The 26238-nt window shown below is 35.9% G+C and overlaps 1 protein-coding gene across 1 annotated transcript; it reads right to left on the bottom strand.

Annotated features, from left to right (window-relative positions):
• Positions 1–3349: 3349 nt before the first annotated feature.
• On the bottom strand, positions 3350–25745 carry LOC121080692 (centromere protein K-like). Its single transcript, XM_040578834.1, has 9 exons — positions 25539–25745; positions 19194–19316; positions 15461–15606; positions 14712–14719; positions 10901–10959; positions 10453–10528; positions 10219–10306; positions 9185–9332; positions 3350–3949 (listed from the first exon to the last, which is right to left on the bottom strand). The coding sequence occupies exons 1-9, from the start codon at positions 25743–25745 to the stop codon at positions 3866–3868; spliced, it is 939 nt and encodes a 312-aa protein (XP_040434768.1). The 3' UTR covers positions 3350–3865.
• Between the last annotated feature and the right edge of the window lie 493 nt (positions 25746–26238).

The following is a 26238-nucleotide window of genomic DNA, read 5'->3' as shown; positions in this document are numbered from 1 at the left end:
CTGGGGCGGCCCCCTCCCCGCCGACGGCCCGGCTTGTGTTCCATAAAGAGCTTTATTAAAAGAAAAATAATAAAATCCTATAATTTCCAGAAGAGAGGAGGCGAGCTTCCGGTGCTGGGGAGGCGGTTTCTGGAGCCTGCGCAGCGAATGAGTAACCACCGCGGCGAGGCCAGGGCCTGGCCCTGCCCCCACACACCGCACGGTGCCACACGTAGCGCTTTCATTTGCAGCGAGGAACCTGGTGGGGTGGGGGAGCAAGGCGAACCGAATGCGGTCGTCGTGTCGTGGGATCGCCAGCCCAATCTGGCGAATCCGTTGGACGCAGGACAAAGGTGCAAATGGTACTGGGTAGCTCGTCGATCTGCGGATCGTTTGTGTTCAGTGAACCTAATGGTGGTGCGGGGATAGAAGCTTATGGGGGAGGGAGAGGGTGGCATCTGAGACTTGCTCTTGTAACTGCCAAAAAAAAAAAAAAAGAGAAAAAAAATCCTTCCTGAATCTAGGTTCTATGGTTTCAAGCTTCTGCTAACAGTATTTCCCAAGTGGCATGTGTATGTTTTCCTCCTGAGCTGGAGGTAGTAGGTGTCATTCTTCTGGTGAATCTATAATAGTTGGCTGAGCTGGGAGATGATTTACAGTGAAAAGTCAAAGAGTACAGCTACTCTGGGATTTCTCCGAGGACTGAAAGAACAGGATCAGCCTGCAGAGTCAACAGTCCTCATAGTAATGGTCGCTTAGGGCTTGCTGCGTGCCACGTGAGATGAAGTCAGACCTGTGGCTGGCATTCACCATTTCAAATAAATGCTGCACACATTATTTAATATGAAGTACTGCTATAGTGGAATTAGATTTCTACATATAAGTATGTGCAATTTCTTTTAACAGTAGTTATGACAAAATAAGCACAACCCCTTAAAAAGGTAGTCGCATTTGTCATCAGTCATACTGAAACTTCCTACTAAATACAATAAACACTTATTTGTGAGATCCTTTTACAGTCTTTGGGCAAATGTTACAGTGGTTCGGAGAGTAGCAGCGTATTGAAAACCGGAACTGTAAAACCCTCAGTCTTTCAGGTTTTTTCAGAGAAAAATGTTCATGGTAGAATATTATTTTTTTTTAAGCTTATTAGTGAGATAAAATTTAGGAAAATTGTGTCATCTTAGAGTGGAAAGAATTAGTTTACAACTTCACTACTTTTGCACGTCAAATCTTTTTGCTCAAATGAATTATCCAAATTTTTAATATCACACTTCTTGTTTGGGCATGACAAGCACCTTACAACAATTTACCTCCTCTTGATACCCCCTTACTTCTCCTTCCTTCCTTATCCAAATATAGTATTAGTGGAATTAAAAACAAAGATCAGGTTTGACATTCTTTTTCTGTTCTTGGAGATCATGTTTATGCCCTCATAATATTGCTCACAGGGAATACTGTGGACATATCTACAGATTATTTAATATTACCCATCTTATGGTGCTCTCTCTATTCCTCTTTCTACTCAGAGCTTCTAAATGTTCTAGCTTTCCCAATTTCAGTAAGTGCAAAATATTCTGCCTGCCTCTTTACTATTAAAAAAAAAAACTCATCAAAATCTTCATTACCAGACTTAACTCTTTTTTTTTTTTCAGGCATTGCTATTTTCAAAAAATAATAATCCTTTTTTCAGGACATTCCAAAGAACTGTTCCAGTTTATGGCTGTTATTCACAATTGGGGCAAAGAAGTATATTTACTCCAAATACATTATTTAAGATGAACAGTTACTTTTCTGACATCCAATATTCCAAAATAGCCTTTATGGCTATAACTTTACATACATTTGTATTATAAACATTCTTTCAAATCTTAAACTAGTTCACCAAATTCTCAATCAGGAATAATCCTCAAACTGTTTAAAAATAAAAGAATTACCACATTTTTTAAAAATAAAGACAGCTCATTACTGGAATAAAAGTATAATAAAAATTCTGAGATTTGCATAAGAAAAAAATTTACTGCTTGCTGTGGTATCTTATTATAATTTAATGAAGTAGGTACTGATATACCAAAATAATATAAATATATACACCTAGCTTATCAAAGTGGCTTTATTGAAAATGTATACTTTCATTATTTAAAAAGTAAACACATGGGGATTGAGGAGACATTTAGCAACATATGCATTGGTTGTAATTCTGGGAATTAGTTACATGTGTACAACAGCAAATCATAAATATAATTATAATACAAAGTTTACTTTGCATTTATCTCTAAGAAACTATTATCTGTACGCTAAGAAAACAGTTTTGAAATTTAACAGGCACTTGAAGCTAGAACCTAGTTGCTCAACAAAAAAACAACCATAAAACAAAGATAAGGGACATTCACAGTTTATGCCAAGATAATTAAAATAAGTCTGAATTTCTGGAAATAGTATGTTCTTCCAAATGGAAATCAGACATTACTTGGATGTGTTCACATTTTGAGGAGATTAATATTATTTTAAAAATTTGAAGAACAATTATAAATCATTAAAAAAGCTTTAAAATCTTATTTCCATAGGAAATGGGGCTATTTTAAATTCTGATCTATTTTCAAGCTCTGCCTAATTTGGCATTAATAGGCATGCTGAGATACTTGATGCACATAAAATGATGTTGATGATGTTGTAAGTATAGATTCAGTGTCTGGGCTTTAAAGTACATCAATGTCATAGTGACTGGATCATAGCGTCCTAATACCAGAAAGCTGTTATTCATCAAGTTTTCCCTCAGAAAAAAAATTCCCCCCTTCCCCCCAAGAGGTCTTACACATAGATGCTTAGAACTGTCTAAAGAGTGAGGATGGAGGAGGAACAGGAAATTTCACTTCAAAGTGAAGGTACAATGCTAGTGAAAAGATTTTTAATGCTCCTTCAAAATTATGCTTTGCAATTAAAAAATCATAAATTACACCATGATTAAAATGTTGCAGAATGGCTGTGTGATCACGGCCATGACTCCCTTAAAGATCTTTGTGAAACAAAGTTAGCGTAAGTTAGCTGAAGCAGGCCTTGCAGCTGTGCTGAGGCACGCTGATAAGGAAGCTGAGAAAGGCACTGACCTTGTGCCTAATGTTGTAAATAACTTTGAGGAATTTGCATAGACAAGAGAGAAAAAAATATATGTAGCTAGCTATCCGCTGTAACCGCAAGTAGGAGGACGTATGAACATGTAACCCTTTAGAGCTTAGCCAATCAGCAGATGACTTGTAGGCATAATTAACTGGAACTGTATATAAGACATAATCGCGCCGTAATAAATCGAAGCTTGCTTTATCACTCACATTGAGTCGGCTGCTTGCTTCCCCTCGCTCGTCGCATTAAAAATACACACTGAGCAATGTGGGCATATTTATAAAATTGATTAGAAATACATGTATCAGATTCATTAATTTCCTCATATGAGAAGATAATCCAATTAATACAAGAGACTACACATTAACTGGTCCCTCAATAACTGTTTTTGTATTACATTTCAGAAATACTTTATTGAAACAGTACAAAATATAGCATGAAATGGAATACTTCAGTTTTTTATTAAGCACAGCATTTGTCTCCCCTAATATGATCCATTAAGGTTCATAAAACTTCTTTAAAATAATTATAAAATTAAGAAATACAGGATAATCATTCTCCAGCTCAAACCGAAGATTTAATTATCTAAATTATTGCCATGTCTCTTGTAAGAAATTGGGAGGCTAATTTGATAGGAATTAAAATAGAAATCTGACATAAAATTCTTAAACATTCTATTTTTCATTTAACTATCTTAACTGAATGTCATATATTGTTATTTATCTTATTAATATATTGTGATCAGATCTGATTATTAGAAAATCTCTCAAATTTTTACATAACAAAGCCATCTTACCTCTAAAATTTCATGCAGTGTTATCAGTTGTACAGCTGGCTTTTCATAAGAGTTCTGCAAGTATAACCACCCCTCAGCCATATTAACAGAAAACCAATACTAAATAGGAAAAAAGTCTTAATTGACAAAGAAAAATAATCACACAATTATTTCATTGCATAGTACGCAACAGATGAAGACTTTTACTTACATTCAGCCATGACACAAATACAAGGTAGATTTTTAATAATTCATCCACCAGTTCAATATCATAAACTTTAAATGTAACTAATAATTAAAAAAATGTTAAAATTAATATCAAGTGATTATAGTATATCTACCTGGGTTTACATTTAAATAAAACCAAGTACATCATATTTATACATTCAGTACAGTGCAAAACATTCTGTGAATATGATCTGCTAGGAAAAATAATAATGTTTTTCTTGAACTGTAGAAAATGTTTACAATGGGCTGCAAAGTTGACACAGCTCAAGACTTCAGTTCATAGTGACTTAATATTTTTTCATTATTTTCCAATGAATATGTTTACTCTTACCTTGACTTTAATTTAAAAAAATGGCCAAGTTTAAGAAACAGAATCAGCTAGGGGAAAAATTATTCCTTGATAAAATATCATTTGTACAGCAATCCATTAGAAAATTATTTGTTTTCATTTGCAGCAAGCAAATCAAGCCATTTGCCTATAAATTGATATAGATTCCTTAGGCAATAATGCCAACAAAACTGCTTGTGCTGTTGCATGGTGAACCTGCTTCTTTTATTTTTCAATTTTATCAGTTTTCCCCATCCACTTCAAATTCAACAAAATAAAGGAGATAATACAGCATTGGTGGCTGGTGGCTGCTTACTCAACACTGCTGTTGAATGTGGGCTGACTTAAGTCCTAAGACATTAACAGATGTGCAGAACCTTACACAAACTCCACTTCTAGAACAGAAGAGGGATACAGGCAATAAAGAAGAATTCATGAAAGGCAAATTCTGGCTCCTTTTTCCATCACAGTTCTTGATATTCTCACCTTCAAAAAGGGGGATATACTGCCTGCTCCATGGAAATCTTGCAAACCATAATGGAGCTAGGGCTCAATAATGCATATCTTTGTGCCTTTATCTTGATACTAGGCTGAGGAAATAGAATCTACACTAAGGAGCTGCAAAAGCTTCCTTGAAGCAATCATGAAGATACTTTGTAGCCTCAGCTGTTGCATTTCTCTGCCCCAAAATATTATTTTAACTTAGGTAGTATGTTGAATATTCATGTTTCCAAGTTGAAATTAGTTTATGACTTCAGTAATTACTAAAAGTGATATACAAAGAATAAAATCCTAAGGATATTAGTGTAAAGATGTTTGCACTCTTATAGGGCTAATAAACATAATTTGCTAGGTCTAGAATACACTGTGTATGCTGTTTTATAAAATTGTATTACTTACATATTTTAAGTGTCACCAATATAACAGCATCTCTAATTAATGCTTATAAAGTCACTTTTAAGCAGGCTACTCAGCATTTATTTAACCTGAAAGGCAACTTCTTTCATGAAATAGATTTGCATAAAGAATATTGCTCAACAAATGACTTTTCATATTTCTTATCTTTTTATCTGAGATACTTTTTAATCTCAGTATTGGGGCCAATTTTGTTTAATATCTTCATTGATGATCTGGATGAGGGGATTAAATGTACCCCTCAGTAAGTTTGAAGATGACACCAAGTTGAGTGGGTGTGTTGATCTGCTTGAGGGTAGGAAGGCTCTGCAGAGGGATCTGGACAGGCTGGATTGATGGACCAAGGCCAATTGTATGAAGATCAACAAGGCTCAGTGCCGGGTCCTGCAGTGGGTCACAAGAACCCCATGCGATGCTACAGGCTTGGGGAAGAGTGGCTGGAAAGTTGCCTGGCAGAAAAGGACCTGGGAGTGCTGGTTGACAGCTGGCTGAATAGGAATTAGCAGTGTGCCCAGGTGGCCAAGGCGGCCAACAGCATCCTGGCTTGTATCAGAAATAGTGTGGCCAGCAGGACTAGGGAAGTGATCGCCCCCTTTACTTGGCATTGGTGAGGCTGCACCTCGAATACTGTGTTCAGTTTTGGGCCCCTCACTACAAGACAGACATTGAGGTGTTGGAGCGTGTCCAAAGAAGAACAATGAAGCTGGTGAAGGGTCTAGAGAACAAGTCTTATGAGGAGTGGCTGAGGGAACTGGGGTTGTTTAGTCTGGAGAAAAGGAGGCTGAGGGGAGACTTTATCATTCTCTACAACTACCTGAAAGGAGGTTGTAGTGAGGTGTGTGTCAGTCTCTTCTCCCAAGTAACAAGTGATAGGATGAGAGGAAATGGCCTTAAGTTGTGCCAGGGGAGGTTTGGATTGGATATTAGGAGAAGTTTCTTTACTGAAAGGGTGGTGAAGCATTGGAACAGGTTGCCCAGGGAAGTGGTTGAGTCACCATCCATGGACGTATCTAAAAGATGCGTAGATGTGGCACTTACCAACATGGTTTAGCGGTGGACTTGCTAGTGTTAGGTTTATGGTTGAACTCAATCTTTAGGGTCTTTTCCAGCCTAAATGATTCTATGATTTAAAATGCAAGATAATTCTTACCTCAATCACTACCTATACTAAAGGTGCTGGGCCATGGCAACAGAAGCTAACCTGAGCTGCTGTGATTCAGTTTTCCCTCCCACTCCCAGATGCAGGTGTCTGGTGAAAGGAGGGTGGAACAAGAACAGCTAGGTTTGGAGCCATTCACACTGCTGTGGAATCATGCCCTAAAGGCTTCAGCCCTGCACATTTGTGGTCACACAAAGCTATTGATAGAACAAGAAGTTTCCATGAAGCAAAGCAAAATTACTGACATACAGAGTTAAGAGTTCTATGCTTCCAGAGTGTTTAACAAAGCTGATAATAGATGTGAATAATAGGTTCCTCCACATCAATGTAGCAGGAAATTTCATTGTTAATGCCTACAATATGTATTTTTGACACATTAAAGAAAATAATATAGGTGAAAATGGCTGTCTCTCCTGCCCTCACAGTTAATCAGATTATGGAGGATCTGCAGTTGAACCAGTGAGATCCAACTGAGTCAAAACATATAGAAGAAACTATGAATTTAAAAGGAATGGAAAGAAAGAAAAAGACTGATCAGAAAGTAAATTGTGTTTAAGAGTTCATGAAGAGCATAAATTTCCTAGCAAGGTCTTATCTTCTATTAGTTTTAATTTTATTTATCAAAATAAATTTTACTTTTAAGTAAAAAAAAAAAAAAAGGTAGAAGGTAAGCTTCTGTGATCAGGGGAAGGGTAGATTAATCTCAAACACCTTGGGTGATAATTTTTTTCTTTAGATTTTAATAAGGAAAATTGCACAGAAAAGAAACAAAGGCAGGGTAACTAATCAGAAGTTCTGACAGTCAGTATAACATAGGCTGAGAAAATTCAAGCAGTTGAATTTTGCTCTGGGGAAGAAGATTTTATGTAAAATCTTCCACAGAATTCCAAGACACACAGAGGAATTAACTGTTTCTTATATTTAAAACTCAACTAGATATGATCATGAGCAACTTGATCCAACTTTGAAATTGGCACTACCTTGATGATGGGGTTGGATTGGAAGATCTCCAGAGGTCACTTCCAGCCTGAATTTTTCAATGACATCACACATATGGAGCAAATGGACTGATGTATCTCATTATAGGAAATATATTTTCAAGGAAATAATAATGATATATATGGGAAAAATGGACAACTACTTAAAATGCACCTGGAAAGCTATTAGTGTTTGAAGACACATGTCCCAGAATAATTGTAAGATGAATAAGAACCAGCAAACAGGTAGATGACATATCAGGCTGAAATCAGGAAACGTGATTGAAAGAAGACTTAATTAAATCCCTGAAGCTTCAATTTCTTAATTATGGAACAAAATGTAGGGGTGATCATATTTAGTAATAGCAGGAAATTGGAAGTCATTGATATGCAGAAGAACTGAAATAGAATAGAATAAGATGTGAATGACTTTGAAGATGGACATCATGCCTCAAAGACTGCATTTGGTATTTCTATATGCAAAATATGTACTTCTATGCAAAACTAAGACTTTTAAAATTATTATTAGAAGCTCAAGGTTCATCAGTTGGAAATAACATGAAGAAAAAGACAAGGGTGTAATTAGCTGCTTTAGTGACAACTATGAGCTAGCAGTTTTGTTTATAATGTTGGTTTCTACCAGGTTATAAAAAAGATGAATCCAAATGGAAGCAAATATAGAAAATGGGCATTATCAGGATAAGTCAGGGAAATGAAAAACTATTTTACAGAAGGAGAACAAGAAAGCTTTGCTAGTTCAGTTAGCAAAACAAAGAAAGAGAGAGGATAATATTGCTGTCTATAAATACATTAGGAGAAATAAATACAAGAGTGAGCTATTCTAAGGACAGTACTGGTGTAAGAATACATGAAACTGTGTTAAACAAATAAATTTAGACTGGAAATTAGGAGACAGTTACTAACCAGAGTACTGAGGCACTAGAACAAACTCCAATAGGAACAGTAGTAACAAAAATAATGAGTTTTAAAATGGAGCTCAATTATGGTATTAAAGACATTATGTGGTTGTCTGCAATAACAGAGAACCAGATTCAAGAAATTATTTTTATTTCTGTGTTCTAAAGTGTCTGAAATACAAGTCAACCTCCATCTATTTTGTAGCTATTTTGTAACTATTCTTTCAAATGGTAACAGTAGACTTTGAATTTATTATGCAAAATACTCCCCAACTGCCTATTTTCCCTAAAGTTTTAAGATAATTTTTGGGCCAGTTTGCCTGAAGAGAGACTGGCAGTTAAAATTCTAAATTACACTGTAATTATAAAAGCTTGTCCTTATTATTGTTCCAAAAAATTGTTAGACAATTAAAATTTGCTTTGCCAACGAAAATATGGATCCACTTGCCTAGTCCATTAAAAAAAAAAGTGGAATAATTTGCAGTGAAGCCCTCATCATCTCCAAATTTGGCACAGATTGCAGTTCAGTAAGAAACACAATATATTGCTATGCACCTTATTTGGTAAAGTATATATATGTTAAAAAAGAAAATACCCAGCTGGGAACAGCCTTAAATAATATAGGCCAACTTGAAAAATATCAATTAAACAAAGTATCAGCTGTAAGAACTATGGTTATTTCAAAATACAACTGATGATTCTGTGTTAGTGACTTTAAAAATATATTATGTGTAATTAAATAAAATTTGAACATTCCATATTTAATAGTTATCAAGAAAGTCTTACCTTTTTCTTTTTAGCACTCCCACCATTCTGTGGAAGGGGAAAATGTTCTAGGAATTCATCCAAAGCATGCAAGAGTTCTTCCTTAGATGTCGTTAGTTTCAACATTTTATTTTTCAGTTCTTGAAATGCTCTGGTATCCAAAGTAATAGTAAAAAGACAGCAATAGAAAATTAAATTCAAGAAAATAATTAAAAAGTGCTTCTTAAGTAAAAAAAATCCCTTATTTTCTATTGTTATAAGTTCAACATCTTGAATCACAGGATATAAGCAGATTGTAGCAATATTTTCCATGTTTGAAATATGCATGTGGTGGGTTGACCTTGGCTGGACACCATGTGCCCACCAAGCTGCTCTATCACTCCCCTCCTTAGCTGAAAGGGGAGGGGGAGGGGGGAGTAAGATGGAAAAAAACCTTGTGGGTCAAGATAAAGGCAGTTTAATGAAGGAATAGCAAATGTCGCACATGCAGAAGCAAAGGAAAACAAAAGATGTTATTCCCTACTTCCCATCAGCAGGCAATGTTCAGCCACTTCCCAAGAAGCAGGGCTTCAGTACAGGTGGTGGTTGCTCTGAAAGACAAATATCATAAATAACAAATGTCCTCCCTTCCTCCTCCTTTCTCTTAGCTTTTATATCTGAGCAGACATCATATGGTATGGAATGTCTCATTGGTCACTTTGGGTCAGCTGTCCTGACTATGTTCCCTCCCAAGATCTTGCCCACTCCCGGCCTACTGGTGAGGGGGAGGGATGTTGCAGAGACAGCCTTGATGCTGTGGGAGCACTGCTCAGCAGTAGCCAAAGCACTGGTGTGGTATCAACACCTTTCTGGCTACCAATACAAAGCACAGCACTATGAGGGCTGCTACTGGGATCAGCCAGACCAAATACAGCATTACTGAGTTATTGTTTAATTTATTTAACAAAACAAGTAGTATGTTTTTAAGTTAGTATGCTCAGTTGCTCTTGTTGATATTTAAATTCTTCAATATAAAAAACCTCAACATTCTAGAAATACCATTTTTCAGAAAACATACAACTTGTTTTTTCATATCTTCTTCAATTCTGATAAGAGCATTTAGTATCTGCTCTTGTTTCTCATGCCACTGCTGTTCTCTTTGAAACATGAAATGTAGGAAATGGCACAATAGAGTTTTCCTGGACAGTGAAAAAAAACAAGGTGTGGTAAAAAAAAAAGCTTACAGCATTCATACGTCCAAATTATTGTATTGCCTTTTCAGGTAGTCTTCTTTTTTTTTTTTTTTTTTTTTTTTTTTTTTTTTTTTTTATTCTTTGACTGAACTGTTGAAAGCACCATTTCAAGATAATTCTTTACTTTCTGTAACTATAAAAAAAGCAATAATTAACCTACAGTTTGCAGAATCTGGGAAAACTCAACAAAATATTTGCAGATTTCCACAGAACTCTACATCTAAGAATACAGACTCCTCTGTGTAACATATAATGTTATGGTATTTTATATAAAAGTATGAAATGAAATAATAAAGTTTTTTTTTTGTTTAAAAAACCCCACATTCATTACAACTAGGAAATTTTAGTAATTATAATACAAGGCAAGAAAAACATAAAAACAATAATGCCTGAGGAAACATACACAGTATCTTAGCAGTAGTCCACCACAGGAGTAGTCATAGGAAAATATAGCAATTGTATATACTTTTTTCATTTTTTTAACAAAAGTTTATCATCTCTTAACAAAAAGAATTAGCTCTTCTTTTCCTAATGCTACCAGTACATCTGGATTGGTAGAAATTACTGAAAAATAAAATGAATTTTTTTTCTTCTTTTTTTTTTTTTGCATTGTATGATGCGGACTTCTTTATACTGAAAATCAGCCTGGCTAGAGAGAAATTTGCATAGCTTCTAAAAACTAGCTTGGCTATCAGCAGCAGTTTAACCACATTTTGTGGTGTCCTGCTGAGCTAATCTACTGTTACTTTTCAGCAAATTAAATTAGACTGAAAAAAGTGTGGTGTTAATACTTCTGCGTTATTTTTTTGTACCTGAAATAGTTCCGGTACATAATATTGAAATGTGAAGTGCAGTTATACTTCAAGATAAGCAAGCCTGATTTTTCAGTGGAAGGGATTCCATCAACATTACCAACATGGGCAATCAAATTCCTCCAGTCTTCCAATTCCTTGTAAAACAGCCTTCCAACTGTTTGATCAGGATTGTAAAACCTATCAGATTTAAAGAACTTACAAAGCAAGGCATGATCCTTACTGTTCACAAGAACAACAACACATAGGGAGACGAAAGGCCCAGCAAGGCCAATATCCTAACTCCAACCCTGAGCAACAGCAGTACTTGAGGGAAAATATGGTACTATTCAAAGATGTGGTAACATTTCCCCAGAATGCTTCTGCAAAACACAGTGATTTACAGCTCATGGATTTTCTGAATAAAAAGTGAGTTGCTATATTTAATAGCCTTTAATGGACTCCAAGCAATTCTTAATTCCATGTCAACTTGCAGCATCTGGATAAATGTATAACTTTTGGAAAAAGTGAAGCATTTGAGCCTCTCTTTTAACAGGAGAAATGAAAGCTACTCTAAGAGATTTAAATCTTAATGCGATGGGGATATTTTTTGTCCAAGCTTGGGCTTCAAATCTCCAATTTTAACAAAAATAATTACTTCAGTAAAAGGTTTTCCTTTAACAAAAGGGAAAAACCTTAACCTTCTCATAAAAGCATTAAATGTCTCCTAAATACAGTGCAGTTGATTTCATAACTTTATAAAGTATTTTGTTTGATAAAGTATATTGTTATAGTATTTATAGCTTCATATTACACAAATTTTGAGATTAGTAGTTTTAAAAGCAGTGTTTGTTCAGAGATGAAAATCAGCGAAACTACTGAGTTCAAAATACATTAAATTACATGTCACAATAAAATCCCTTTTACTTAGAGAATTACTGTCTCTAAATCTTGACCAAAAAAAATTGAGTCCTCCCAAATTAAGCTTATGTTTAAGAGCTGTGGGAGGTAGCAGTCTGTACTATTATTAGAGCAAAATTTTAATGACACAAATATACTACATACACATGATAAAATTCATTGGTGTGTTTTTGTTCAGATTCACTGGCATATTTAAAGAAACCCATACAACTCTTCCCCCCACCCCCTGTGATTATCATGACCCCTCACTATCCGGAATTCTCATTTTCCACTACCAGTTTCTAACACTTTAGTGTTAAATACCTTATCCTGAGTATGTGATTCCCATTCAATAGTATTGCAGATTGTGTATCAGAATAGGAAGCCACATCTTCCCAGGAAAGAAATCACTAACCCTTATTTAGTGAAGGGACAGCACATATCATAAGTCAATGCATTTATGGCAGCTGCTTTTAAAAAAAGCAGTTAAAGCTTTTTCAGGTAGGAATCACTACACTTGTAAAAATCAAATGTCACAAACAGAATTTCCTAGTGATATATAGTACAGTTACTAAGCAAAATAGTACCAGATGCTAGGAATGTAAAAGCAACTACTATGCACATGTTTATATAGAAACTCCTATTAAAATAATAATAATTTGGCATAATACTGATATTTTGCAAAAAAACCCAGAAATCATGCAGAGTTAAACTGTTTTATACAGTTTAAGATATGGTTGCTTCCACTTCCTAATTTTGCAGAGGTAAAAGTTAAATTCTAATTTTACGAGTCAAATGCTTGTTAAAAAGTTTTAAATTAGCCAATTTAGCAGCTCTAGAGGTAAATAAATAGTACCAGAAATTGAGAAAGAGCAATTAAAAGCTTTGTAAAAATAAAATTTGCATTGTGGATTCAGGTCTGTGTACTAATATTTTGCCCAAAGAAATGTAGAACTGCCAAGTTATAACCTCTGCAAATAAGGTTTAAAATTGAAATGCTGACAGGCCCGCACTTATAAGAAATGAACTGGCCATTACTAAAATCAGAAACAAAACTAATAAGACAGTCTGACATTCATGCTCTATTAGTAAATTTATGAAATTAGTATTTCTGCTATTCCTATTTAGGTTCATTTAAGGTTCATTCATTAGTGTCTATTTCAGCATTGCAAACTTGCATTTAGCCTTCTTAGTAATTCAGATTCTCCCCTTCTGACTAGAAAAGAATGATTTAATATTGTGAAAAATTTCTTCACTGAAAGGATTGTCAAGCATTGGAACAGGCTGCCCAGGAAGTGGCTGAGTCACCATCCCTGGAAGTAATTAGACATGCAGACATGGCACTTAGGGACATGGTTTAGTGGTGGACTTGGCAGTTTTAGGTTTACAGTTGGACTTGATGATTTTAAGGGTCTTTTCCAACCTAAATGATTCTATGATTCAGACATTTTCAACTAAGTAATTTCTCCTTCAAAACAAACAATAGGTAGAAAGATGGACACAGAAGATGTAAGCACAGTAGACTCTTCAATTTTATACAAGCACTATAACTCTATTCAAATTCTTAGCAGCAACTTCTTTTTCCTTCCCTCAGAAAGGTAGCCAAAAAGCCAAAGCTTTGATTGCAAAATATTATTTGCATTATAATACACATAATTTTGTACTAGAGAAATGCTCTAAGATTTCTAATAATAAATCTTATGACCTGGGAACAAGTAAGAATGGTTGAGCAAAGCAACTCAGCAAGCCAATAAAAATAGATCATCCCAAGAATATTATTAAGCAAATAGCTCAAAGTTTAAAGTAATTACATATTTTAGTAAAGAAACCTAACATCTTCAGGTATTATTACCCAGATAAAACCTGTGGTTTCAATTCATTTACTTTAAGCCAGCAACTTATTCATGAACAGCAACCAAGAACAAGTATTTTCCAAATTCAATCAATGTCATACACTTGGTCTACATACCTCTAAGAAGCATTTGAGGCTGACCATTCTTAGAGACAGGCTTACAGAGCACATGAACTATGAATTTATTTAATAGAGCAACAATATTTATAAGAAAGAAGAATATTTTTTTTCTAGCTTGATCATGATATGCAGCAAGTATATGAACTTGGAAAGAAACTGAAGTGACTTTAATGTTCTTCTGAAAATGCATTTCAGTTTGCCCAAATGACAAAGTATTGGAATTCACCATTTGCTGTCTACAACACATTTTGTCATTTTAGAAATGCTAAAAAAACCATGCTTCTTCTGGCATAAAACTATTCAAATGAGTCAATGTATCCATTTAAAAATAATTTTTACTGGGTTGAAAGGTACCAACGGGTCCTTAACAGGAAACAAAATATAAATTCTACCAGAATACTAATGATAATGCAGTGTAAACTGTTTTAGGAGTCTCCACAAATGAAAGACCAAATTACTCACATTTAGATTCCGAATGGTTCTGTTTTCAGTGTCTAGCCACATCAGCCTTGCAACAAGAGTGAAATCAGTTAGCACTGATGCTTATGTACAGAAGGCACTTTTAAGAACTAAGGAATTTATACTGATAATTCCTAACAACTATAAAAGCTACCACTTGTCTCAGTGGTTTGTGCTTCTTGGGATCAATAAGCGATCTGGACTCCTGTGCTGTTAAAATAAACTGAAGCATCTTTTACTACTTTTTCTTACCTGAAATCTTGACCCTTGTTAAATCCAAACTAGATTTTTATTAGAGTGTAATGGGCTTACTGCTAAAAGGTTTATTTCAAAGTTTCAGCTAGTACATCATAATATAAGCATTTCTGTGAAGTATTAATAATGATATACAAAAATTCAAAGGAAGTATGGTTAAAATATGTCTGAGTAAATTATTGTTAGCTTATTAGCAGTACTTGCAAAGATAGAAAATATATCAGCTTCTTAAAAGACGAAATGAAGACAACATTCTTTGACAAAGTAGCTCTGTCTTAAAAAGGAAGTACAAATAGAAGGAGAAGAAACAAGCACAGAAAGGAAAAAAACTGAAGGAGGGTAACAGCATAATGAACTTTTATTTAGGGCAAAACATTTTAGGAGATGTGCTAACAGTTCTTTTCTGACTGATGAATGGTGATACCAATTATGCATTTATTTGTCCAGAATCATAATATTAAGTTATAGTATAGTTCACTTTAGTTCTAAGTGAATTTAGAATGGAAAGTGCTAAAAGGATACAGAAATGAAACATACATGCTATTGTGGGAAATATTTAAATAGTTACAGCATAATAATACAAAATAGCAGACATTCAATATATACACAGTTTAAGATGCCTAGATGAATGGGACTTTGCAGAAGTTTATACAAGTATACCTTACATGTAAGTGGTTACTTTCAGCACTTCTTTTTTTGCCATTGATTATACTCTGCTGTTAAAGCTTTCACTGGTATCATTAACAAGGAAAGCTGTATAACAAGAAAAGAAGCATCCTGAATTGTGCCAAGTTGCACTGGAGTAAAATGAGACAGAATGGGATAGAAATCAAATTATTAAGTTTACACAAAACAAAAGAGCATCTATCACAAAAGACCACTTATTTCTTTAAAGGATTCAAAAAGCCACTTGCAAGGATCAAGAAATGTTTGGTTTTTTTTTTTTTTTTTTTTAAAGGGGGAAATCAGAAGTAGAGTTGAAATTTTTCCCTTAATTTCCTCTGCAATATTAGACAATTACCACAACTGAAGATGAGCCACTAAAAGCAATGACAATACTTCACATCCACACTCCTCCTTAGATGCATGGTTGATACACATTTAAGGTTAAATGGACTGTGACTGGTATGTGTGATCACTAAACCAAAGATTGTCTTCCAAAAAATATCAGTAGTCAAATATATCTTCTGTCAAAATCACATCTGTGGACTCAACAAAAATCCTTTTGAACTACTGTTCTAGCATACTGTAATCACTGAAAATATAGAAGCAATCAGACAAAACATCAGTTCAGGAAAGTTGATGAAGAAAACCCCAAACTAAACAACTGTTAAAAAATGTACTTACTTTAATATTGTCCTATGAACTGGAGAAACGATATATTAATTATTACTATTCCACTTCCTGAAATTGGGGACTGCATTTATAATTTTTCTTCAAATACATTATATTACATATAGATATCATATTACAAGTAATCTGATAAGAAATTAAGCACTCATTTAAATACAAAAGGTACTGTTGGTATGGTGAAGCATTCCGTAAAAGGCACTGCAGATTGTATTTGGCTTTTTCATCAATTAAAAAAAAAAAAAAAAGAGAGAAAAATGTGCCAAGAATCATCAGCCATGTTCTCATAATAAAAATATCGAGAACTGAAAACTTAAGTTTTGCTTTTCACTACTCAACTTTGTAAAGTGCATCTTCCAAAGATAACCTTTTAAAATAAAGGAAAAGAACACAAAACAAAAAGAAATAATCACCAGACAAACATTTCTTATTTTCCAAATCAGGCAGTGTGGTGAAAATTTATTAAATTGATTACTACTTATGAAAAAGCCTTTGTCTTTAATTAGGGATCACTTAACTTGGACAGGGAGCTCAGGGAGCTCAAGGACAACTTTAATGAGCAGGTGGTGTTTGTCTTGAGCCCCCTGAACAAGCAACACATGATCAGGACCACCCAGACAATAAATATTGTGTGCAGCTGTGTCATGACAGTATCTCCACTATGCTTGGGCATCTGGTTAATGTTCCTAGCATGTGTGAAACTTATGAATCATGTGACAGTGCACACCTGCACTTAGCCTAAACTTAAAACTTTGCATACACTAGGTGTGTAAGCTATTTTTGTTTTTTGCTGAGTATAAAGGTGAGCAAGCTCCAGGACTCGCCAGAAGCCTCACCTACAGGTAGATGCGCTATGAAGGAATTTTCCCAGTTACAGAGAGACTCCTGGCACAGGCTGCAACAGGGCTTCCCAGCCAAAGTGTGGGCCTGGATGATGTTAAGGTGGTGATTGGTGATGTATCCTTTTCTTAGTCTCTGTGACACTTTGCAGTAACAATCTGATGCTTTGCTTCTATTGCTCTTTTATCATATTTTGCATAATAACTAGTACTATTTCCTTTTATCATATTGCATGCTATTTTCCTTTATACTGTAATATAATAAACTGCATTTATTCTTATATTTTATTTAGAATTCATTTCTGCTTGTTATCCAGTCAATCACCAAAACAGGTGGTATCATCTCCTTCATAATACTGGAGCACTATTCTTGACAATACTATCAGCTCGTTCCTTGATCCTTTAAACTTGATAAAAAAGGATGTATGAAATGTTCTGGATATTTCAGTAACTGGACAAAAACCTTACAACTAAATTAACATTACCATTCAGATACTTTAAATCAAGGACAGTCTTTTCAACAGACAAAGGCATACAACAAATACATCTATCAGATGTCTCTCTCTCATACCCTATATATTCCCAGCAAAATATGCTGTTCAGTAAGCATACTATTACATTGTAGACTAGAATCAGTCCTCAACCTTAAAGCATAAAACCACATAGAATACATTTGAAGACTGCTATCTTGAAGTGATTAAGGAGTGAACATTAGTGACAAGGTCAATGGCAAGGAAAAAACCTTGGTTTTAGGTTATTAGGTTTAGGTTATATTAGTTATTAGGGTAAAGTTGATATGGGGAAAGACACTGAACAGATGAAGAGCATGAGAAACTGGGCAGAGTCATGGACAATGACAAAGGCTGAATGGAGAAGCTGCTGTCAAGTTCACACACTTGGTGCTACCATTCTGGCTTTCCAAACAGAGCAATCACAGTATAATACACATTTTCTGTTTCAACTCCTTTAGCAGGGCAACATACCATACACTTCAAAAATGGTCTGATTTTTAGGAGTGCTCTACATCAGCTCCCATTGACTGCAATGGGAAGTATATAAAGTCTGAAATTCAGGCCACCATAGATATCCAAGGCTTCAGCAGGAGACACCTGCTAAACTCTTTCTTGTTTTATAACTTTCAGCAATTTATCCTGCCACACAACAGGGCAAAATGCATTCTACTAAGCAATAAAACTCCTAAGCAGTACTTTGGAACTGAACACAATATAGGATTTCTCCAATAAAAATTGCTAATACTGACACAGTTATTGGAACATTACATCATAAACCATATAACCTGAGGAGCTAATTCAATGGCTATTAGTTCTTTAAACTTTTTGCTGAAACATGCTTGCATCCAACAATCAAAGTAATAAAAATCCTACTGCTTTTATCAACTTCCAAAAATAACACACATTATCATTTCCTGTATTGTTTTGGGGATGCTGGAAACTAGATACAAGATTTCAAAGATTTTCAATTAAATTCAAAATAATAAACATTCTAACTTCCCTTCTAATCTGAAAATTTCCAAGAAAGTTTACATCCTCTGAAGTGGTGCCAAACAAAAACTTCTGCTAATAACTTATTACAACACTTCAGAAACCTAGATACAGGATTCCCTACCACTTGTTCAATATTAAGATACACATTGTGCCGATTTCTTAACAACATAAACAAGTGTTAAATTTATGTGTAACAGCAAAAGCTTATCTTTCCTGGGATTCTTGTAAATAAAAAACTCACTATAAAATGTTGTTATTACTAGCATATTGGACCATATATTGAGAGAGATCAATTTTATTCTTGAGAATGTAACTGTCAACTTGCATGCATGTATACTAAGAGCATCATCTTTCACTTCCCATTCTCTCTCCTTTAAGATCCAAAGTACTTGTGAACAGCAGTTGAATCTCATCTTGCATGAGGCTAAAGAGAAAAGGATCTCAAGTCTCAGTTTGCTGGTACTACCAAAACACAAGTAAATTGTTTATATTTTCTGTAGTTTTAACATATTCTACTTAAATAAATCATAACATCAGCACACTGTAAACAGTTTGACACTGCAAGGCATTCTTCACCCTTGCCACCACTTCTACCTTTTTTTTTTTTGGTGGTGGTGGTTTCTTTGGAGGGGGTGAGGTAAGCATGCAGTGAAGGATGGAGAGACAAACAAAAAAAAGCTGAGAAAAGTTTACAATAAATCTAGTCCAACACTCATGATTTGCATACCTCTTCCATCTGCTTCCATATACTCTCACATTCATCCAAGAGTTCTTCCTTGGTATCTACAGGACAAACTGTAGTATCTTGGTATCTACAGGACAAATTGATGATTTCTGGTAATTTTTCAGCCTATTAACAAGCAAATAGAACAGTTACCATGTAGATCTACAATAAATATTAATGATTTACTGAATCATACCTGCTGCTTTAGGTCAAATATGTAACAGAACAATCACTTTGAATCCTAAGTTTTCAGTTAAGTCTATATTTCTAGATAGTGCCCAATCATTCAGTAAGACCAGCTAACCATATTATTATAGTAAAATTTGAAGACACTGATAACTTTTTCTATTGAATTACAAAGTCCTAAATTTTCAAAACTGCTCTAATCATCTATACTTTTGTTTTTTATTTTCTGACAATTTTATTAAAGGAACAATGAGAGAATACACATCTACAAAGCCATGCTTTACTTCCATATATATGCATAGTTCTTAAGCATAGTTACTTCTAATCTGTCTTCTAATAAATGTCCTAATATATTTCTCCTTATGATAACTTCCATTTGTTAATCAAAGACTCCAAATTCAAGTGTCCTGGAGGTTACTAGAAAAACAAATAACAATATGCAGGCAACCAAGTAAAGAGGGCACCAGGATGAAGCTGAGAAAAGCTGCTTCCCAAAGAAACTCAACAGTCAGGAAACTGTGGAGCAGGTATTTGTTTATTCAGCACTGGGCACAAGGGGGATAGTTCCTCCTAGCTCACGCTCTGGCTCTCAAGTTACTTCTTTATATGCATACAGTTGCATTAATATTCAATACATTTTCTAGAACAAGCGGTGCTTATGCAAATTATTTACATCTTGCATAACAGTCTCTATTACTCATGCACAATCTCTTTTGGGTGGTTGTCCTCAACCTCCTGGTGGTCAATAGGGATGAAGGCCATATGTCTTTCTCATCTTGAACTTTTCACCTCTACTTCCTTGTGCATGCTCTCTATTCATTTTCACTGTTGCTAGACCACAAAACTGGTTAAGGCTGGTGCACATCCCAATAGCTGCTTCTCATCCCAATAGCTGCTTTTCTTAAGCTCTCTGGCTATTCAGTTATCTATTTGCTCACAGTTACAGAACTTAAAATGTTTTTTTACTGCAATGAGCTTCTACTTTCCTTGTTATCAATTTACTGCAAAAAGTTTTTACTTTCTTTGTTATCAAGGACAGCTAAGAGAATACCATCACAGGTTGAATTAAAAAGTTTGAGAAACTGTTGGGTCAAATACAAACAAATACAAATTCAGAAATGTAATCCTAGTTAAATCTATAGAGATGCATAAATGGCAACAGCAATTAAGAGGGGAAAAAAACAGAAGGGTAAAAATGGCACTCAAAGGGAATTTTTTTTTTTTTTACAGTAAAACAATCAACAGAAATTCCCTAACTGTGCAAGATGCAGGAAGCCTTTAAAAATAATTAAATGGATCACTAAGCCCACCAAATAGGTAGAGATTGCAAGGAGACGTTAAAAAAGATACATATCTAAAGAAAAATACACCTCTGCTTTCTTAATGATGCGTGAATTCCTAAGTAAATCTTTTGTTCATTTTCAGAACAAAAATGAGGCATCAGATAAAAATATGTTGAACAAACAAATAATTTAAAAGGAGTGAAATATTCAACTAGTCTTTTCAAAGTTCAAGTATGCCATAGTAGAGCAGCTAAGGAAAAAAATATCAGAATGTCTCACTGAACACTGGAACTATTCTAGAGAACTGAAAAGTAGCAATACTTCTACTAAGCCTTCCTGGCAAATTTGTTGCATCAATAATTAAAAAAAGAACACTAGAAAGTCTGGATTACCATGATCTGATAAGGTCTGACAAGCACAGTTTTTGCAAAGGAAAATCATTATCTTAAGAGTCTTGGAATGTCTTCATAACATAAAAGAGAACTAGTTCACATAATTTAAGACTTCTGAAATGCCTCCAGCAAAGTCCCCCACAGAATGCTAATAAAGAAACTAAGCAGTCTTGAGATGCAATGTACTTTTTTTCCTCAGACCAAAAACTGGCAAGACTACAAACAAAAAGGCCTGAACAGATAATTGGCAAAAAAAGCTCAGCAACAGAGCTGAGCACCTAATCAAAAACAAAAAACAAAAAAAACCCAAACCAAAAATATAAACTCCAGAAATTGGAAAGGTGTTTTAGGGTGGAACAAAAAGTCCCATCCCCTTATCCCCCACTCCCAATAATACAATTGCAAGTTTAGTTTGCAAAAGAATAATAAATTTTAAAAAATCCTCCTAAGGGGAAAAATGTTTTTCTTTCATGGTTTCAGAATTTCTATAAAGTTCTCACTTTTCACTCATGGATAAGTAATATCAACAAGAAGTGTACAAATGGCACATTGTATTTGTCAGAACCAGAAGAGACCACGAAATTGAATAGAGCTCTATATTAGACAAGGGAATAGGTAAGCTTTATGGGAAGTGTCTCATATCAACCTATACAAACTGATCAACTACTGGAAGAAATTCAGAGATGAGAAAGTAACAGCAGCCCTGGTGTCACTGAAATTTGGAATAAGAAACTCCTTAACTTAACACCAGTGTAGCATAAAGAATCAGGCATTCCTTCATTGCAGCGCTGGATGCACGGGGGATTGCTCCACCTAACGTGCATGCTGTATGTTTCATTCAAGCAAAATAATATAGTCCACACATATGTTTATGCATTACACCTCTGGGGGAAATCATAAATATTCATTCAATAGGCAGCACTATGTTAATTAAACATTGCACATGCTCCTTACAGGTATTTTAGAGTCTTCAAAGGAGTCTCAAATAGTCGACCCTATAGTTACAGCTGACCAAACATTGAACCTCAATTTACTTCCCTTATATAGAGAGTCTATGTTTGTTTCACTAGTTACCTATACAACAGTCTCCTCAGCGACCACAAGTTTTAGATGACTCTTTTCCTTTTGGCATGAAATTACACAACTAAGGTTGGTTAGCAATCTCTCCATAGTGATTATACTGAAACAAACAATAATGCATGGTAACAATATAGTTGCAAAGCTAAAACAAACTATAATACATGGTAACACTGGGAAAACCAATAGGAAAAAAAAGACTGAAAACCGGGAGTTCACCTTAGGAAGGAGAGTAATAAAATCAAAATACAAATAACATCACAAAAAAAGGTTAGACAGGGAGCTCCCATTCCCCCTAATATAAACCCCAGAACTACAGCCAGCAACATAGGAAGGGAAATTATGACTTGTACGCTAGGGCTGAGTCTATCCTTTTCCCACACAGGAACAAGCGGACATAGCCGCAGGGGCCAGCCCACTCCAGCCCCAGCATCCCCACAGGCCTAATGGCCACAAGCCCCCCCTCCATGAGCAAGGAGCTGCTCCACTCAGTCGCCAAAACCTGGGAGCTCCCCTAGGGCTGGCAGCAACACTCAGGGCACCGAGGAGAAGAGGTCCATGACTGCCCCTGCTCTTGTCCCACCCATTATCATAGCAGTTCCGCTCAGTTCAGCCTGGCCCACGTCCCCGTCTGGTCTGCGTTCACTCCATGCTCACTAGCTGTGCTGCAGGCAAAAAAGAGGAGAGGTAACAGGAAGAGTGGAGTCTTCACCCACCTGCCTCTTCTCTAAGTCATGGGTCTGTGAGGCGTCTGTGGTGCTGCCTTGGGCCGAGTCCTGAGCGTTGGGTTCATGTTGGGGTTGCAAGCCCCACCAGGAATGGGAGCAGTCCCAGGGCGAGGGTGCCTGGCAGCTGGAGCACCTTTGCACTGTTTCCCACTCCCTGAGGCGGAGGGGAAGGGAGGGTGTACGGGTGGGCATGTTCATGTTCAGGTGGAAATTTGTTGCCTGAAGTGGTGTTTCATACATAAAATGACTGAGCTTTCTGTGGAGCTGGGGGTGGTGGTGTGTGTTTCTTGGATGCAGTTGGTTACTGAGCAGAATTATAGGCCAGGGACACCATATTTCCTCAGGAAGACACCCTTGGGCTAAGAGGCACTGTTTTGCAGCATTTGTATTGCTGAAGTGGTGCTGCTTATAGCCATGGAATTAACTGTCTTCCAGATCGCTGCCCTAAGCTGGGGGAGTAGGAAAAGATTCTAGGCTGTATTTTGACATATGGTATTGATATGTTCAGCAACCCAACTCTGTGGGTATGATTGTAATGCAAATGTGAGTTTACCACTGTTCAACAGATGCAAGCCTGCCAGTTCAGTAACAAATGCTATTGCACAGGTATTAGCAGTTAGGATGTAAAAATCAGACAAAACCAGAAAAACAGATTAGTTTAGGTGGGCCAGTTGAAAACTGAAATAGGTAGATACCAATACTTAGAATTTAAGTTATGATACTTGAGTAGGACCTTGAATCTCTTAACAACAGGGATACATTTGTTTTTGGAAGAAAATGTGATGTAGTTGATCTTCTGTTTTCTGGAAGTACCTTAAAAAATGTTGTGATTAAATTCTTTGTATATATTCAGAAAGCCAAGGTAATAGTTGCTTTAAAAGGCAGTGTAAGAAACAAACAAACAGATATTGGCTTTTCTCCAAGTGCTGTGCTGGACAGATAACAAGCTGTCCTCCTTGGGTCAAAAATTCACCATGAGGAAGACATCTGACTTCATCCCTGCACAACCACTGGTGGACCCCAACGACCAAAAGGCGCAAGCGCAACGGGGGTAGAGTTATTTAAATCATTTCAAGGAATATTGTAAATAGTTATGAGAAAATAATGATTATGTATATGGCTGATGCAACCTTGACGGTATAAGTAGATCATATTTGAACTCGTTTGACACGCCTCTGACTAGAGTCATGCGCCCAGCACTGTGGTTTTTGCTCTTTGACTTTGCCTCACAATAAAGAATTCCAAACCGGCCTTTAGTGGGTCAGGTATTTATAACAGGCAGCATCTGTATGGGTGAAAGCAGAGTTTGAGTGGCTTTAGTCTACCAAGAATCTAGAGGTCTGAGCACAAAGCCACGGTGGAAACTCCTTTTATTATGTTTGCACAAATTCTAGCATATTCTTGACTAAAGTGGGAGTAAGCTATTCAAGGGTAATTAAGGGACAACAGAAGCTAGATGCACCTTTATGAAAAAAAAATCATTATTTTTCTTCTTATTCTGTTTAGTCCTTGAATTTGACCATGTTTATCTTGAAAAGCTACCATGTCCTTCAATGTATGAATGCAGTTACATGCACAGAGATGTCATTACACATGTAGCATGTACTGTATTTTCCACACACACATTGTATCTCATTGTCAGAGATGTATTTTTATATATGCAAAGAAGTTTTCATTGTAGAAGTTCAGTAATGGAAAGTTATTATGTCCAGAGGTGGTATTTACAATTTTTTGAAAACTAAGTGCAGAGGAAAGGGCGTATTGATAAGCAATATAAAAATTGTTTAAATAGACTAAAAGGGGTTCTTAAAATCCTTATTGCAGTGTGTGATATTTACAGTAATAAGAGAAACTGTGTCTGAACAAAATATGATTCAGCAGAACTGCACAGATTGAGGAGATAGCTTTCTTCTCTTTAGATATATAGATATAGATATAGATATAGATATAGATATAGATATATATGTATGTCAAAAAAGGTAGAGAAACCGGTTTAGACCTCTGTAGGTTTTTTCCCTGTGGAATATTGAAGTGAAGGATGTCCCTTTCCTGTGTCTTAATAGTATGTTAACTTTTTTTAATAGGTGATATTGAGAGTATTGCTGTTAGTTCAGAGGGGGCATTATTATGTTCAGTTTGAGATGACAAAGCAATGAAGGTGTTTGTTTGATGTAGTCAACTTTGATACGATCAACATGCTGGAACAGGTAAATTACTTAGTTCTTGAAAATGTTTGTTTAGGATTATAAATGAGGGTTATTTTGCATAAGAGATAAGTAAATACCTTGTTTTATTTGAGGCTTTTTTCCCCCCTAATCAGACGAAGCTGAGTAAGTTGCATTGTCCAAAATGCATCCAGTGGTGTAAGAGTCAGTCCAAAGAGAATGATATTGTCTCAACATTGCCAACAGAGACCTGGAGGTGGAATGTGGTCCTCATGGACACCAAAACGCAAAGACCCTGGGAAGGAGAACTGCATGGTACAAGGAGTACTATGCCGTTCCCTGTTACCTGGGACTGAAAGGAACAACTACAATAAGCCCGCATAACCGCTGTCCAGAAGATGGATCACAACTACTGTCATAGCAGCGAACCAGAAAAACTTAAACTTCAGGTGAACTTTCTTCATTATAATACAAAAACACACCTCTTGGTCTGAAGCTACCCGCCTCTAAGGCAAACCACACCTCGGGCACTCCTCTTTGGACATGCATGGTAACCTTGCTCGAGAAGGTGGAGACTGGCAACAATCCATGGGCCAGAGGAGGAGCAAGGTGTGTTGCTTGGTATAAAAGATGGCTCCTTAGCAACCGAACTTTGGAGATCTTCCCCACCAAGGATCACGATGATTGGAACGACCAGCGGGACGCTGCCTGGACCTGGGACCATAGGGATGCCTTGGACCCATGGTGGTAGCTATAATCCTCTTTTTCTTTTTCTTTCTTTTTACTTTACCTTTCTTCGCTTCCTATCACTCTATCTATCGCATGCCGCTTTACAGGCAAACAATAAAGTTGCGCTGTTTGATCAAAGCATAACCCCTTGGCGTGGTTGCCTTGATTTTTTGCACTTCGAGATCATAGTAAACGAACCATCATGAGTCCAATGAGTGGACCATGACAAGTGGCTGGAGATTCCCTGACTGAATAGAAAAAATTATGACTCTGTATGCACAATACATATGAGTGGAGTAGGTCAATGCCTTTCCTCAGTGTCAAATATTATGCACAAAGTTGCGGTGTTTCTCAAAATACTTAGTTAGGCATAATATTTCTTCTATTGTTTGGCACTGAATTTAAAAATTATAGCCAAATAATAATTTCACTAGACAAAGAACTTGGCCTGTATGTATTGTCTTATTTGTTGTCATAAGGATAGTGGT

Source organism: Falco naumanni, chromosome W (genome assembly GCF_017639655.2).
Source record: "Falco naumanni isolate bFalNau1 chromosome W, bFalNau1.pat, whole genome shotgun sequence".
Taxonomy (NCBI): domain Eukaryota; kingdom Metazoa; phylum Chordata; class Aves; order Falconiformes; family Falconidae; genus Falco; species Falco naumanni.
The sequence above is the reverse complement of the archived record's forward strand: the minus strand, read 5'-3'. Positions and strand labels throughout refer to the sequence as shown.